Raw genomic sequence first — 17,217 nt, forward strand, 5'->3', positions numbered from 1 at the left:
CAGAGTTTCAAAAACTTCAAATGGCAACCCGTGCTGGCAGCTCACGCAATACGTACTCGAGTTCGGGCGAAGACAGTGGCGCCGAGGAGTCGACGCGTAAATGTAACAACGCCGGAGGCGGGAATATTAAGAACGAAGATCCCTTTAAGTTAATGGAAATTAAAGCTATTAAGACGGCACTTCAGAAAACTAAAGGTATGTTGGGAAATGAAACTATTTTTCCGGATTTAAATCGTGTATATCTGTTTTTTTTTTTCAAACAAACCGACGTTTCGGGCCCTTTACAGGTGCCATGGTCACGGTTGACTGAGGTGGTGCAGTCTTCAAGCAGTTATGTCTAATATTAATGCAAACCACCCTATTTTTTCACTATAGTTGTATTTGAAAAAACAAATATACGCGATTTAAATCCGGAAAAATAGTTTCATTTCCTATGTGTAATAATCGCGAAAACCTAAGAACTCGATATAAAGGTATGTTACTTTCACTTGTTATATTCTACGTACATGAAATTTGGTATATAGAATAAATTGTACACATAAACTTAAATGCGCATTTAAATATTATTCACGCCAAGAGTCATGCATTGTCTGTTGTCTGCATTCCCATGCGCTGTAATCCTATTATTGACGACCTCAATGGCCCAACGTTGGAGCTGTGGGAGCTGGATGCGGAGGTCCCGGGTTCGATTCCCGATAGGACCAATTTGGGAAATAAATGTCTGGTCTGAGTGTCCCGAGTAGTGCTCTGGAGTGTTTTCCGTTGCTTTGGTACTCATAGTACAGGAAGTTCCCTAGTTTGAGACAGTAATTAGTGTGGTTATCTGACAAGTTGTTACGTAAACATTAGTTTTACTTTGGTAATAATTGTTCGATCCGGAATTCAATTTAAACGTTTTTATACTGTTGTTTTTGTTTGTGAAGCCTACCTTATTTATTTGTAGATTTAATGCGTTCAGTGGAGAACTACGAAGCAGATCACCTCAGCGCCCATGACGAAACATTTCAAGTGCCAAGCCATTCGAACATAAACGACAAGTAAGACATTTAAACACTCGTCATTTGTCATTGTTTTTATCGCTCTTTATTGATTGCGGTAAAATTTTGCCTAACGGCGAATTGTGTAACTACTTGACTGCAGAGAAAGCTTTTGAAAATTAATTCTCCAAAGATGTGTTTAAGGGTGCCATGAAAATTTTTATAAAAATAATTTATGCGGTTACTGCATTGAAATAGTAAATCGGAGGGCGGCGGTAGTATGGGCGGCTGGTCTAACGAAGGCAGCGTGTGCCGTGTGCGCAATACTCTGCCTCAGCGACACAAGTTCACCAACGAACAACACTCGCTGCAGCAGCAACAGCAGCAGCAACAACAGAGTAAGTTAGATTGCCATTCGGCGTATTTAGCCGATCCGACTACTTCTCAGTCCATTAAGGAGTCACCACACTAATTGACTTGAAATTTAGTTGAACACGTATCCTCACTCTTGTCACATTAATACGATCGGCCCTCTCTGCAACGGCCGGCGATACTGCTGATCAGCCGTCGTCACCTCCGATTGGTGCCACCGTCGAAAGCAGCCGAAGATTCACCTTTCCGTGTATGAGACATCGTCTGTCTTGCTGTAATCGTAGGCGCGGTATGGACACGCTTTCGCCAGATGCGATCGGAAATTCGAAATTCTTTTTCTCTCTTAATGTATGTAGACAATTTTTTTTTCTGATCGTTCTGATATAATCTACGTCGATAAGTGTAATCATATGCAAACTCTTTGGTACCGCGTCTCCAAATTTTAATAATAATAATAACCACGCACACACTCAACATATAATGTTTGCCATATAAATGCTCAGAGCATACTTAGTCACCACACGGAGTTGCTCGATACTTTTTCCTTGGACTCTTTACATGTGGTGCTTGTTTCTAAAAGCTGTTTTAAGCCATGCCATAATTTAACTACATGTGCCTTACCGTAATAAACATAATAAATGTCTTCTGACAGGCGGTGGTGTAGCCATCTATCTCCATAGTTCTGTTCCTTTCAAGTCTCTCTCATCATCAAGCGGTTCGTGCTAAAGACTCCTTGTCTAATTGGTCAGACCTAGAGTCAGGTGTCCCCCAAAGTGGTATTCTCTCCCCTTTATTGTTCTCAGTTTTCATCAATTTCATTTCTCCTATCCTCCACAATTCTCACCGTCTGTTTGCAGATGATCTGCAAATATATGCGCAGGCCAAGATTAACTGCCTGGATGATGTGATACTAGCGCTTAATGAATATCTGCGACGTATCGCTGATTGGTCGAGTAAATTTGGCATCAGTGTCAACCCAAGTAAGTGCCTAGGTATTGTCGTGGGTAGTCCTCGTGCTTTGCCTAGGTTGGCATGCGCTCTGTCGCGCCTCTTTCTTGTGATGGTACACCCATTGTATTCGCACCTCATGTTATGAATGTGGGACTACACACTGATAGCACCTTGAGATGGAAACCTCAAATTGATTGTATTAGTCGGAAGATCATTGGTATGTACCTTAAGATTGTTCTACCAATTCAAACACTTTCTTCCCATCTCAACAAAACCCTCTCAGTACAGACTACTGTTTTCCCTATCCTTGATTATGCTGATGTGTGTTATGCTGATATTACCCAGGAACATACAACAAATTGGATCGCTCACACAAAAGTTGCATTCGTTTTATTTACGGTCTTCGATAATTTGATCACGTGTCCGCATATCGCAATGGGCTGAAGTCGCTTACGATTCGTCAGAGCCGGTTTGAGAATGCTCTCTACTCTTTACTCTGTCATTAATGATCACCTGGATATTTGAAATGTAAGTTTCAATATTGGGTGCATCCTATAATCGCAATCTTCGTTCAGACAGGAAATTGACACTTCTCATTCCTTCTCACCGTACTAGTTTGTTTGTAACTCGTTTATTCTTCAGGTACTACGAATCTGGAACACTCTGCCGCCCCATATTCAATACATATATTCCAATCGTATTGCCTGAAAAATAAATGAGTAATATATAATATTGTTATATGACTAACTATATACTTATATAAGCAAGCTTATATTATATGTTATATTTATAATGTGTTTAAACAATATATCATAATTATTATTTATAAACTTGTTCCTATCTATTATCATATATAATCTCATGTTATGCACCCCTGTTAATTATTCTGAACCCAGCTCTCCGGTTGACTGGTAGAGAATGCCTAATGGCCTTAAGTCCACCATTTGTACTATTCTGTGTGCAATAAAGTTTAAATAAATACATAAATATTTGAAAAGACAAATTGTGTGCGTAGGTCACGAAGCTAACATAGCAACTTTACAAGAGTTGGCTCAGGAGCTGCGCCTGGAAACCGAAAAGATTATGGGAGAACGTGCGCGCATTAAAGATGTGGTGTCCAATAAAGGTGAGGTTACCTCCATTTTCCTGAATTCACACAATACCATTACTATACGATACCACTGTAATGTGAACGAAGAACAAAATAACGTATAAAATAAATAAGGGATATGTCTCAATATTTTGTCACAAACACGTGTTTGATTAAATTGATTCAAGTTTATGTGCTATATAATATTTTACTAAACAATCCATGGGGTGCACGTCTGGTGATCCTTGACACAGATGTTTTTACTTGGCTTGAACGTTAGTCTCCCATTAGAGCATTGTTTATATCTATATTTGTACAAACTACCATTGTATAATATTTGTAATCAATCTATTTAGAGAAATAAATAAAATTCAAAGTTATATTCTATTCCTTTCGAATTATTGTGCCAATGTAAAAGGATGTGAAAGTCTATGGTTTAACTAAACGAAATCTGTAAATATATAATATAAATAAAAGTTCATTAGATTTGGTTACATACGTTTTTTAAAAATCTGTTTTGTTTTTCGTCACTTTATTATAGTATAACATTGATATTTACTTTAAATTTATTTAAATTGGTATTTAATTAACTTACTATTTAATTAATTTTGACGGATTTTTAAATGTCAGGTTTTGCTTAATTGTTTGGACGAAAAATTATTTCGAAAGTCGATGCTACAGCCACCTTGCTAGGAACCAAAAGTAATATCTTAGTGCTTGAATAATAGCAAAGTATAATAAGACAAGTAGTGCAACTCCCACCTGTTCAGCGCGTCATTGCGTACATATCGCTGGGAGTCAGTAAACTCCCTGCATTGCGGATTGGCATCTCGATTATGAGATGGAAATGAAATGCTGTATAATTCTAATTTGACTGCCTCCGTGGCCGAATGGTCACCGCCGCCGGACTGCTACGCAGAGTTCCCAGATTCGATTCCCGGGCCGGGATAAATATTTGTAGGGCCTACATTTATTTCTCTAGTGACTTTGGGTGTAATTTGTGATTGTTTATGAATTTGTCTATGGCACCTGCGATACTGGGGTTCGCTATTGCGGGGGAAAAATCTGAATTTGAGGCACCCTCGTTCAAACAACCACAACAATAAAAACGTTACTATTTGACGTCTTTCTTGAACACCAAGCGAACGCTTCAATTCAGTATTGAATGTCTGCGTTCGACAACCCGCGCTACGCAACGCGATTACACCGCGAGATTATGCGTATGTGTGCGTCTGTACACGATACGTAGCGGACATTTACACATACAAGCCGCGCTGCTACGTTTGTATTGAGGTACACTACTTGTTTATTATATTCTGAATTAGCATTTATTTTGTAGCATTTGTTTCAATGAACGAGGTTCTAAAACTAAATAATTTTTCAGAACTAGCACGCAAACAGAAAAAAGTAAACGAAGAAGTACGTCCAGGGCCAAGTGGCGTAAGTGCTCCCGGGCCCGCTGAGCGTCGGCAAATGCAATTGCGGGCCTTGCTGGCGGAGAAACAGCGTGAACTTGAAGCGCTTCTTAATAAGGAGGTAACTTTCGCCACTTTTGTTTTTAGTCTGTTTTATTTAGGAAACCAGTTTGTCCATTTGACCTCCATGCCACCCGAGGTAAGGTAACGATGAGGTCGACGTTGGAGCATGCACACCTAAATAATGTCTATACATTTTCTCCTTGAAACGGCCTAAGTTAAGTTCAGGGAATAAAGTTGCAGTTAGGGAATCCCACTCCTTAGCCGTTCGCCATATAAATGTGGAATATCCATAACGTGGGGGTTGGAACCTACGTCTACTTCTAGTCCACCGGTGATGGATAGATGAATACATCCCGGGTTCGATTCCCGATAGGACCGATTATGGGAATGAACTTTTATAAATGAACTCCGTTGCATAGTACAGGAATTCCTCAGCCGGAGATCAGGTAATTAGTGTGGTTATTTGGCACATTATTATTATTAAAGAAACACAATCAGTCCTGAAACACCGCTCAGATTTGATAAGGCACGGATTAACGTAAAAGGTCATAAAAAAAAACAAGAACAAAAATTAGTCTGCTGAAATTATAACTTCGCTTCTTTATGGCTCAGTCATAATCATGTTTTAATCAATGGAATTTCTGCCAGAACGTGTTATGTTCCGGACCCGAACCCCAAAAACAGAAGCCAGATTCCCGCACGGGATCGATTGTCAATCAATCGTATACAAGGTATGTTTACTTCACAAGTATCAAATAGATTGATGACGACTTTATTCAACGCAAATAAAAAGAGAAGTAATTTAATATAATTTTTATGTGCTTAGTGAACAAGAAGAACCCGACTCACGCTCGGAACAAATTCTACTGGATTCACAGAATTCACAAGAGAATGAAAACTTTAGGGTGCGTGCATTTTTCATTTATTCTATTATTTTATTTTTATTCAACAGGTGATTAAATAATTGTAATATTTTATAGGCAGGGGGAGATAGTGCTTTGGGAAACCGATCTCTCAATACTGTGCCGTCACATCTTGGTAGTACTTATGGAAGCGATAGTGACAGGTATGTAAAGTAAAAAGATGTATTATAAGTTATTTTAAATAAGCAAGTATAATCGAATATATATCTTTGTTACAGTGCTTCTCGAAAACAGTCCAATCAGAGAAACAGGGCACGACGGAGGCAACCACAGGATAGGCAAGTCGATGACAACAACGTAAGTTTTTGAAGTCTTATCACTTTGAAGATATTATGATACCGTGTTCTCTAGTAGAATTTTATATTAGAGATAAAAGGTTGCTAGTTTTTGGTGGAATAAAAATAGTGCCTACCTACCCCGGTGGGAGATGGGCGTGATGATATTGATGCTTGAAAGGCAAAATGGGATAAGCGACACTTTTGGTCATATTGAGTTATGCATACCGTTGGAATCGGCTAATGTTTCTGATTTCAACGGTATATATAACTCAATATGACCTAAAGTGTCGCTTCTCTCATTTTGCCTTTCAAGCGTCGATATGTATGTAAAAATAGTGTTGTCTTAAAAAATCGACTTCGTGGTTTCGATTAGTGACCTACTAAAGGTAACTTATATCATCATAGTTAACTGTGACCACGAGACCTGTAAAGGGTCCGCAAAGTTGGTTTGTTTGAAAAAACAAAACTGCGCGATTTAAATCCGGAAAAATAGTTTCATTTTCTAACTTATAACTTTTTAATAATAATAATATATCGGTATTAATTTTGACAAATCAATCATTTCATAACAAATAAATACTCACTATATTAAAATTTGTCTAGAATGATCCTGGTGACAGTTCATAAAAATCTATAAAATATAACCTTGTAATGACGTACAATAATTTACGTATTTTATAAACTATTTTTATAACCCTTGCTTTAAAGTTTAATTAAATACCTTTTGTTTAATTAAATTTACATTAAATTAAAGTAAACATACATACATACATATTATTACATATACTTCACGCCTTTTCCCCTTCGGGGTAGGCAAGTACAACAAACAGTCTTCCACTTGCTACGGTCCTGACACACACCTTTCGCCTCATCAACACGCATCAATGCTTTCATACACGCTCGTCGGTTAAGGGTACTCTTGACCTGGCCCTTCTTTAGGATGGCCTCAATTTGGTCATGGTAAGTTCACCTTGGTCGGCCCATACCAACTTGCCCGTTCACACTCGCCTTTTAAATCGGTTTCGTCAATTTTCTTTCATTCATTCTCTTTACATGTCCGAACCATCTTAGCATCCCTTTCTCTATCTTTGTCACTATATCTTCTTCCACGCCGCAACGCTCTCTTATCACACTGTTCCGTAATTTATCCATTCGAGTCACTCCAGCCATACTTTTCAAAGCTCTCATTTCCACTGCATTAATTCTACTTTCGTGCTTATTCTGCCAAACGTAACATTCACTACCATACATAAGTGTAGGAATCAGCACTCCGCCATGCACAGCCAGTCGTGCCTTTTTAGACAATTTCTGGCTGAATAGGTTGAACAGCCATGGCGACGCTACACATCCCCGTTTAACACCTTTCCCGATATCGAACCAGTCAGTGTAAGCACCATTTATTCTGAAACAGCGCACAGGCACTGGAATTCTCATATACTATTTCAGTACCTGAACTCGACTGCCGTCCACCCCATACAAAGACAATGTCGACCATAATTCATTCCTTGACACTCTGTCTTAGGCCTTCTCCAAGTCTATAAAAGCGAAATAGACTTTTTGTCTTTTAGCCAAGAACTTTTCGACTATGTTTCGCAAGGAGAAGACCTGATCCATGCATCCCATTCCTCTTCTAAATCCCGCTTACACGTCCCAAATTTTTTCTTCCGTTTCTTTCATCACTCTCTCAGTCAATACCATTGCATAATAATATAATTTGCCGATAATGCTGAGAAGACTGATTCCGCGGTAATTTTTGCAGTCTTGCGGCGACCCTTTTCCCTCACATAATGGTATGATGACAGCCTTGCCCCAGTCTCCTGGCACTCGGTCGCTTGACCAAAAGGTTGGAAAGGCGGTACAGCTGACTAGCGACCACACCCTGTCCAGCCCTCGGCATTTCAACAGCAATTCTGTCATATCCCGCAGCTTTACTAGATTTCAAAATATTCAATGCTTTCATAATATCTTCCATGCTTATACTTTCATCTTGACTTCAGCTCGTCTCTATGGTGGTCTAAGCCGGCATTTGTACATATTCCTTCTCAAACAAACTTTTAAAATACTCCTTACATTTTTTAATACGCATTCTTCTCCTTTCATTATACTTCTGTCGTGGCCTCTGATTATTTGCAGTTGCGAGATTGTGATTTTGCCTCTAGCTGTTCTTAAGGACCTCCAAAACCACTTAATGTTAAATAAAGTAAAAATAACACCAAATTGATTTTTATTTGTTAGAAATATTTTTTTTTAAATGCGGTAAATACGAGAACGCAATGAGCAAAGGTTGCATCATTGCAATTACTAGAGATGAGATATATCGACAAAAAGATTTTGATTATTTAATCAATTCAATCATTGTATTATATTCTTATTATTATTGTATTATATTCATTCTAAAAGTGGAAATTTTAATCATGTTAGTGTTATTACTTTTTTAAATTTATAAATTACGAGGGTCATCCAGAAAATAAGTTCCGTTTTGGTCTTTAGGTTCCTAGGGGTATTTTTTTCAATTATGACAACATTGTACGAAAGCGGGAAATCTGAATAGATTGAGAGATGAATGACCGCAACACCTGACCAATAATGACCTCCGTAACATTTCATCAAAGTTGGCTGGCTGTATAAGAGAACCTGCGTTTCAAAAATCAAATACACTAAAAATAAATCGACCTAATCTCATCCTTATCAAAAAAGAAAGTATTTTGTACTGTATTTTATTGTATGTTATGCGATTACTCGGACATTTGTGAACTGATTTTGATAATTCTTTTTTTGTTGGAAAGGGAGTACTAGTGATCTCATACAAATTTGAAGAAAATATTCCACCTCTAAGGGCGACAAATTAGGTGATGAATCCGGTTTATTGGATTTCAACCACTTCCTTTAATCAATTTCTGGTCAAGTTTGAACATCATGTATATAACAATAAAACCGCAAGATAGTAACATACATTAAACTGTCACTAAAAATGGTATCATCAACAGGTCGTAGTCATGCCACAAAATTTTGACGCCGGTTTCTTTTTTTATAAAAAAATTATAATTATTATATGCTGCAGGCACCACAGGTTAACAACACCAGTCAAAATCTACGTCACGAGGCACGACCGGAAGCCTCAAATGTCAATATGGTACCGCCCAGTTCTTCAGGTTTGTTAAGTTCAATATCCATAATTATGTATGTACCTATTCTTAATTTTGTCTCAGTTTATTATTTTGTTTTTAGGTGACAATCCAGCTAATATGCCTTATCCTCATTTGCAACAACCTTGCTGGAATAGCAACAAGGCGAATCAGGTTCTTATTTTTTATTTGTCAGATTAGTTGCGTTGAAATTATGCATTATTTGAAACGAATCTGTTATTACAGGATATGCGCAACCAGTTCACTCAGAATAGCCATTCACAAACAATGGACCGATTGCTTGGAACTCCACAAATGTCGTTTCCACCCTCTGTGCCTTTCAATATGATGATGCCTTATGGTAAGAATTTGTAAACATTTATATGAATAAATTATATTCGTGAATAAAAATTTAAGAAAATCTCTTTTTGCTTGCCAAAATTTAGCCTGATGCGATTCTATGAAAAAATGATTATTATTAATATATTTATGTATGTATATTTTGCAAATTAAACATTTGTTTGTTTATGTAATACGACTTTGGAAATGAAATTATTTTCTCGAATACAAATCGTGTATAATTATTTTTTTCAAACAAGCCAACGTTTCGGGACCTTTACAGGTCCCATGGTCATGGCTGACTGAGATGGCAATGTCATCTGTCAGTAAATAATTTGAGTTTATTCTTTTTGAGTAAATTAAATAAGTTCCTTCTTGGGCGCCAAAATTTACCATTATTCAAGAATCATCACAAACATCCCCAGCCCTACTTCACCCACTGCTGGGTCTATAGGCCTATGCCTATGGTAACTTGTGCCATTTACCGCGATCTTATGCCTGTCTAGTATAGAAATATGTCAAAATTATAAATGTTTGCTTTAGGTATGGTTGGAGGATGCGGTTGCGGTTGCAGCTTCTGGGGTGCCTGGTGCTGGCAACAAATTGTCATGCAGCAGAGGGAAATACACCAGCTCAGAGAACAACTTAATCATGTGAGTCGTTTAATTATAAAGTAATTTTGTGGGTATTATGGAACTAGCCTCGCCTGATGCCTTTATTGAATTCCAGAGGGTCCAAAAGGTTTCCGCCACAATTTATCGCCTTATGAAAAATATCTACAGTGGTAATCACAGAACAACGTGGTGTTATTTCACAAGATGTTACAAAACGTATTACACGGGTGACAATGATATTGCACTCTTGTAATGCTTAAATTGTCGCTTGCAACTAAGGCTCTAAAGTCAGTCAGTACCGTTCGCGCGGTAATATGCCATTAAAATAAAAAAGTACAATTATTACACCAGCTGGTGATCATATTCGTGACGAGATGTATAGGAAGAGTTACTCTTATTCCAGGGAGACTACAATCGAGTATTTGAAACTTGACTAGTCAAACCCTTTATAGGGCTTATAAACTATCTTCATAATCCCGGTATCTTTGGGTATGCAAGTGACAGCGCAATTGCAGATAGGTTGGAGCAGACATATATCTAAATAGACGCCGCAAGTGTACTTACTTCGCATGCCCAATTTTTGTAAAGATATTGTACATAGCGTAATGAACTTATGGTCAATTGTGTAAAGTACAAACTAGATACGAGCCAAAAATCACGACGCGATAATACCGTAGCTGCCGTCGGCGACGCCGGCGAAATACAACAGCCTCAAGGCGCAGGCTCAGTAGCATTCCCGCGAATGCTAGACCATTCCAGCTACCGCGCGCGTCTTCTCGCTCAGCGAGGCGAAATTAACGCTTCAGAACGCGCCCTGTCGTTATCGTAGACATCATAATTAAACATCACTTGAAAACGCGAAAAATGTCGCACTACTACGCAACGGACGGAATGTGACACGCTTGGTTTTCATACAGATTTGCGGTATCTATTTAGATATAATGTCTGTGGGTTGATGAGTAGGGTGGAATGGATAGGCATTATTTAAGTGCGCATGGTCTATCTTCGACCTCATCGTCACTTTCTATCAGACGAGATGGAGGTCAAAATAGAACTTATTTAAAAAAAAACATATATTTCCTATAAACTGGACAACATATTATACATACACCTCTAAGTGTCGATTACCGCTAGCGACTATGTAAATAGTTGTATAGAAAATTTTAGTTGTTGCACAATTGGTAACCTTAAGGTTGAGCACAGTTCACTTTATTAAAGCAAATCGTTTAATTAGGACATCGAGTATATAACCAGAAATAGAGACGAAATGTCGTTTAATTTGTTTGAAAACTATTCTGCCATATCATTACTGTGACAACTTTTCAAATCGACCAGTTAACTTGAGCCTTGCTATAATGGACAAAATTGCCAAATTACATATTTAACATTTATTTACCGTTGAAATTTGATCCGTTTGTTTTGTAATGAGATGTTTTCCCTACACCACCAAATGGAACAGCACGATATTGTTGGAGATATTATCTTTATTGCGATAGATACAGAATATTTTTTGAATATACGGAGACGTACACACAGGTCAGTTGTTGGCGCTGTACTATTTCAGATTTCTAATTTGTTAGTTCAATGCAAACGAGAGTTGATATTTATAAGTGATGTATCACTGATGAGTTACCAGGAATGTATGGCCCTTATTTCGTCTCTATTTCTGGTTATACACTCTATGAATTAGGACTTACAACCCATGTGGCACTGGGAAAAAAAAATACAAAATAAAGCTGTAATTTACGTTTCAACTTGCCAGTTAAAATAAAATGAAATAAAAAATTGCAAAACGTTAATTTTAAAATAAAAATTTCAGTTGGAGGAGCGCTGGCGTGCGGAAAATGCGTCCCATACGCTGAATAATCAAGTGCCTCCAGGCAATAGGGCTAACAACTATTGGGATAACTTTCGAAGGTTCGTGTCATTGAGTTCATATAATTTTATCTATTTTGCATTACAATGGCATGATTTGTTTATTTTATGTATTTGTTATGTATATATCGAATTACCGAAATATGTATTTTCTTTTCAGATATTAGTCAAGAAATATTTTTCAGTCGTCTTTTTTATTGCGTAGTATTTTTATTTATTTATAATTATTTCTTACATATCTATAAAATTACTTCTACAACGGGTTATTTCAACGGGTGAGACAGTTTTTTCTGTTAGTGTGGCCCAAAGTATTTTTGCTATGTGAATAATTAGTTTTTTTTCTCCATACTTACAATTCACAATAATTTTATAATATATTTATTGCTTTGTAACTGCAATTGTACCAATATAAATATTTCGAAACTAACCATGATTTGGTAGGTACTACTGTTTGCCTTACTTTTACCTAACCTAACAATATGTTCATATAAAATTTTCTATTGATTTCAGTTATTCACGCCAAAATCTTCTTTCAACTAACAACAAGACAAATGCTGATGGCCACTTGGCCGTTGGCCCAGCTCACAATCCACACCCTCTCGTGGAAAGATCTCATAACACTTTACATCATACGTCCACGTCTACATCTCCATCCATCACTCCCAAGAGAAATACGAACGCCTCGAGTTCGACACAGAATGCGACTGCTCAGCAATCCCAAACGCACAATGAAGAGATACCCAATCGTCAAGGTCGAAGAAACATATCTTATGAGAGATCGCTATCATTCTCATCTGCCCCCGATGTCCTGAATGTCAATCAAAACAGTGAAGATGCACCCACTTCTCTCTCACGGAATATCGACGACAGCAACAACACAACAAACAATGTGAACATCAACCGACAGGAAGGGGCAACTAATGCCTTCAGGAATCTCAATATTACAAACCCTATTCCAGAAATAATTCAATCACATTCTAACAATCTAAATACGACAGCTAATAGTAAGAAGAAATCTTCATCGAAACTTCCCGCAAAAAATTCTACAAATAGAAGAAATTATACCGGTCTTGACTATTCACAGACTAGCAACATCAATATTGCGAGCACTTCTGAGGCACCTAATCCAAATCTTGCGTCAACTAGCCGAAAAGTGCATGACAAAGCTACTTCAAAACTATTCGATCTTCTGAGAGAAAACGTGTACTCAGAAGTGACTGCACTCATTGACGTGAATGAATCACATCCCGATTTCTTGATACAACTTTTTAGGGAATTGCAACTTATAAGTTCTGACCCTTTGCGGCAAAGAGTATTGCAATCTATTAGAACTGTATTAACGCAGTATGCTTCCTTTATTGATGGTCAACGCAACGAAAATCTCCATGAAGAGAATAGACCGGAAGGTGTATCAACTACTTCTAATGACGCTAACAATTATCAAGATTTTAATTCTCTTTCTAGCACAATGCAAATTGATAACAAAATTGTGCGATTTTTGCTGCTAAAAAGTGAAGAAATGTTCACTCCAGAGCTCATGGACAGCTTAGCGTCGCTTATACTTAACGCTACAAGTGACCTCAGGCAATCGCAGCAATCAAAGAAGAAAGTACTAGAGTTACTATCAAAATATGAAGGAATGAGAGTGTGTGACGTATCCAGTGATATTATTGAGAACTTGCCAGTCTTTATTTCTGGAAATAATGAAGGCCAAGAATCGTCTCAGCTTACAAGTGAATTATCAGAATCGTCCATTTTTCAAGATGTTGCTGGGTCATTGAATTTATTCAGCTCGAGTGATACGCAGTTACATCAGATGAACGCATGCCCTTACGATATGTGGTCGGGGCACATGCATATGGACATTGAAGGTAATGATGATACCAGTCCACTTTCCAGTCAAGAGGGTAAAATGGATCTCATAAATTGTTCTGAAATGCATAATGGCGACTTGGCCGAGGCTGACCAAACCCATGACGACGAGGGAGACAATGCAGAGAACCATGAAGAAATGGGAGCTAATGCGGAAGCTCTGCCGGATGTGGTAGACACCGATGAAGTTACTCCAACTGAGGTAATACAACATGTACTGTACTGTAGATGTCTTCCACTAATCAATTGTGCTAACCGAAATGAGTAATTTTTTGTACTCATTTGATTTGACTTTGTATAAAATTGCTTTTTATTTTCAATTTTGTCCACATTTTTTAACTTCAATTAATTTGACTGTTCAATAACTGTTAGTCTACTTTTCGCTCTGTTGATTGATAAGAGCACATCCAGTTGCATGTAACTTACAAGGATAAAACACTTGTAAAATTAGGGTTAGTAAATGCGCATAACAGGAACATGTATCAATGTCTAACCATTTAAATACTAGATCTTGTATAAATAAGTAGTCAATCAATTCAATAAAAATTTAAATAAGTAGTTTTAAAGCTTCAACCAGTTGTCTTGGTCAATCTTGACCTCAGCAGGGTTACCATTAACTGCCATATTTTTCCTAATGATCAGTCAAATACTCTCATTTGTCTGTAGAATTAAAAAAAAATCACGCGATCAGAACCACGTAATCAAAAACTTATCAAGTGTTTCAGATAATCTGGATGCTGAGAAACAATAACGTGTTAACAAACATGATAATAGTTTAGTGAAAGTAGCACTTATAGATTTTTCGTCCTTTATGTAAATGTCCTAAAATTTACTTAAGAAATGAAATTTTTGCTGTTTTGCTTGTTGCTGCTGGGGAATTATAGTAATAAATCGCAATTCATCATTCCTGAGGTGACAAACAGCAAATGTTGTCATTTTACATTCATTTTAGAACAAAGTATCAAAAAGAAGGAAAAAATGTTTGGTGTCTTTTTCGCAAAACTGTTATCATGTTGGTTGACACGTTATTGGTTACTAATGATATTTTTAACGTTTGACACAATATTATACAATAAATGTCAACCATTATGTGGGTATACTGTTTTATTTTGTAATTCTACATACAAATTAGCTACTTTTGTTATTTTATATATCTTTACTCTGCATTGTCCTAAATGTATACTCAATTTTTGTACTTACGTAATTTAAGGTGGATACCTATCTAATAAAATACAGTATTATCCATTATTAATGCATTTTCTCTTGCGCTGTTTTATGTTCCACCTGATATTATCATTGAGCATTTTAGTAAATATACAGCATATTTTACTATTTTTCCTACTAACATTTGATATGATATTTGAGGCAGTATAAATGAAAAATGACATATTGCAAATTATAAAAGTTTAATTTACACTAAAAAATTGCAGGTACAAAATTATCACAGATAGTTGTCGTAATAAACTATCGGTTATAAGTTTACATTAAAAATAAACTTGAATGTCACATACAAATTATAATTTTGTGGTATGTTTACATTTAAGGCTGAGGTGGAGTGGCTCGGGCTTGATCGTGTGCCTACTAGGCTGCACATGGAAGAGTCATCTGAAAAACAGAAAGGTGATATTAATATTATGTAAATCTAGATCAAACACTCAAACTCCAAACTATTTCAGTTTGATCATTGGTTGAGTGAATCCTGTAAGAAACAAAAGCATTATTAGATCTTCATTATTATATCTCCATCTGTAACAGAAAAACAAAGCGAATAGAAATTAATTTGTTTCCTCTTTTTCAGATTGACTTGAGGAGCTTGATAACAATGCATGATGGGTCTTTCCTCACGTAGTTTTTAATTTGATTTTAAACTCTATTCATTATTTTGTCATTATTATCATTTACTGTATGTAATATTTATTTGAACTATGTTATGATAATTAATAAAATTATTATGAATAACATTTTTGTTTTATATAAATAAAAAACCTCCCTTTCCTATCTCAATTTTATTAAAAAAGGTCTTAATCCTATGTGAAAAGTTTTAGTCACACATCAGTGCACAATAGTCCAGTAGGTTCTTAAAAGTCCCAACTTCTTAAAATCTAGTACTTATAAATTATACACACACATCTTGCACTTATTTTATACATGAATCACAAACATTGTATTAAATGAAAAAAGGTTCCGCCATGAATGTTCCAGTATAGAGACTCCAATAAATCTTCTTTTGTGGCCAGATTCTTGTTCTCTGTTGTCTCAGGTTCAATGTTTTTCTCTCTTTGTACTTCTGTAGATAAAATGGACATTGCTGAATTAGACTTAGGAATCGCCAGTATTGAGACTTCAGAGGCTTAGAGATTAGATCATATGGACCATGAGACAACGAGATATGTCTGGATTGTTGTGGGTTGGGCGGAGAAAACATGGGTTGTGGTTGGTAGTCGCTGGCACCGTACCCTCTGAAATAAAGTCGAACTTCGTCACACTGTGCCTTATGTGTCACAGTGGGAAGCCTCCATTTCAAGATTTGTTGCTTTCTCATGTTCCATTAACAAGTGAAGTACAACCTTTAATGTATAAAAAAAAAGAAGTATTTAAATTAACATTAAATCATATTTGTTTTGTTTTGTATGTAACAGTACTTTATAGGTCCTCACTCCACTGTATTTAAATTTCTAAAGCCAATGTACATGTTTATGAAAAAAAACCAAATGTGTCCATCCACATGCGTAATAATTACCATTGCTACTCCAAACATAAGTCATAGCGATTTAATAATATCAACTTTTCCAAAACATAGGGCCTTATTCTAGAACTCTATTCAATGCTCAAGTCAATATTGCACTGGCAACACAAGCACTGGAAATACGACCCTAATGGCGGGGACTTGAGTATGATTTCAAGTGCTTTAAACCATACTCAAATCCTGACTTGAGCATTGAGTACATTTCTAGTATACGACCCATAGTGTTGCACACAAAAGGTCATAGTCATCACCAAAATATGTGATTTCTGTTAAAAGATGGAAAGACAAACTTCAGATTAGTGTCAATAGCATATTGATTATGCTTGATTTCATTTTCTATATTTATGTATTTGTTTATGGTCCAGAGTACAGAGTAGACAAAGTCACCTTTACGCGATTTCCAAAAATAATCTCAATGGGTATGCCTTTTTAATAATACAAAAATTTGAAAACGGGATTAAGAAGTAGGAACACGGAGAAAGAGTGAAAAAGGGATCAGGTGAGGATCTACGAGATGTAAATAAATACACACATCAAAAGTGTCTAGGGATCAAGTGAATATTTTTGAAATAAAAAT

General features: G+C 36.6%; 2 protein-coding genes across 7 annotated transcripts in view; one reads left to right on the plus strand and one right to left on the minus strand.

Annotated features, from left to right (window-relative positions):
* LOC113235505 (pericentriolar material 1 protein) overlaps positions 1-15,825 on the plus strand; it is a 26,566-nt gene extending 10,741 nt beyond the window's left edge. For 4 of the 5 annotated variants that reach the window (XM_026471238.1, XM_026471236.1, XM_026471234.1 and 1 more), the window contains 17 exons: positions 1-195; positions 944-1,037; positions 1,236-1,375; positions 3,316-3,426; positions 4,775-4,926; positions 5,517-5,599; positions 5,695-5,773; positions 5,849-5,934; positions 6,010-6,088; positions 9,131-9,221; positions 9,298-9,368; positions 9,441-9,555; positions 10,077-10,186; positions 11,967-12,064; positions 12,533-14,096; positions 15,439-15,514; positions 15,693-15,825. In XM_026471238.1, the coding sequence (XP_026327023.1) occupies positions 1-195; positions 944-1,037; positions 1,236-1,375; positions 3,316-3,426; positions 4,775-4,926; positions 5,517-5,599; positions 5,695-5,773; positions 5,849-5,934; positions 6,010-6,088; positions 9,131-9,221; positions 9,298-9,368; positions 9,441-9,555; positions 10,077-10,186; positions 11,967-12,064; positions 12,533-14,096; positions 15,439-15,514; positions 15,693-15,697 (3,149 nt within the window). In that variant the 3' untranslated portion in view covers positions 15,698-15,825. The remainder of the gene's footprint in view (positions 196-943; positions 1,038-1,235; positions 1,376-3,315; positions 3,427-4,774; positions 4,927-5,516; positions 5,600-5,694; positions 5,774-5,848; positions 5,935-6,009; positions 6,089-9,130; positions 9,222-9,297; positions 9,369-9,440; positions 9,556-10,076; positions 10,187-11,966; positions 12,065-12,532; positions 14,097-15,438; positions 15,515-15,692) is intronic. The other variant, XM_026471237.1, reaches the window with a different exon arrangement.
* Positions 15,826-15,900: 75 nt separating this feature from the next.
* LOC113235507 overlaps positions 15,901-17,217 on the minus strand; it is a 4,693-nt gene continuing 3,376 nt past the window's right edge. The window contains exon 2 of one of the 2 annotated variants that reach the window (XM_026471239.1): positions 15,901-16,181. In XM_026471239.1, the coding sequence (XP_026327024.1) occupies positions 16,048-16,181 (134 nt within the window). In that variant the 3' untranslated portion in view covers positions 15,901-16,047. Of the gene's footprint in view, positions 16,354-17,217 lie in introns of both variants that reach the window. The other variant, XM_026471240.1, reaches the window with a different exon arrangement.

The sequence above is a fragment of the Hyposmocoma kahamanoa genome, unplaced genomic scaffold (genome assembly GCF_003589595.1).
Source record: "Hyposmocoma kahamanoa isolate Upper Pololo Valley unplaced genomic scaffold, ASM358959v1 87, whole genome shotgun sequence".
Lineage (NCBI taxonomy): Eukaryota > Metazoa > Arthropoda > Insecta > Lepidoptera > Cosmopterigidae > Hyposmocoma > Hyposmocoma kahamanoa.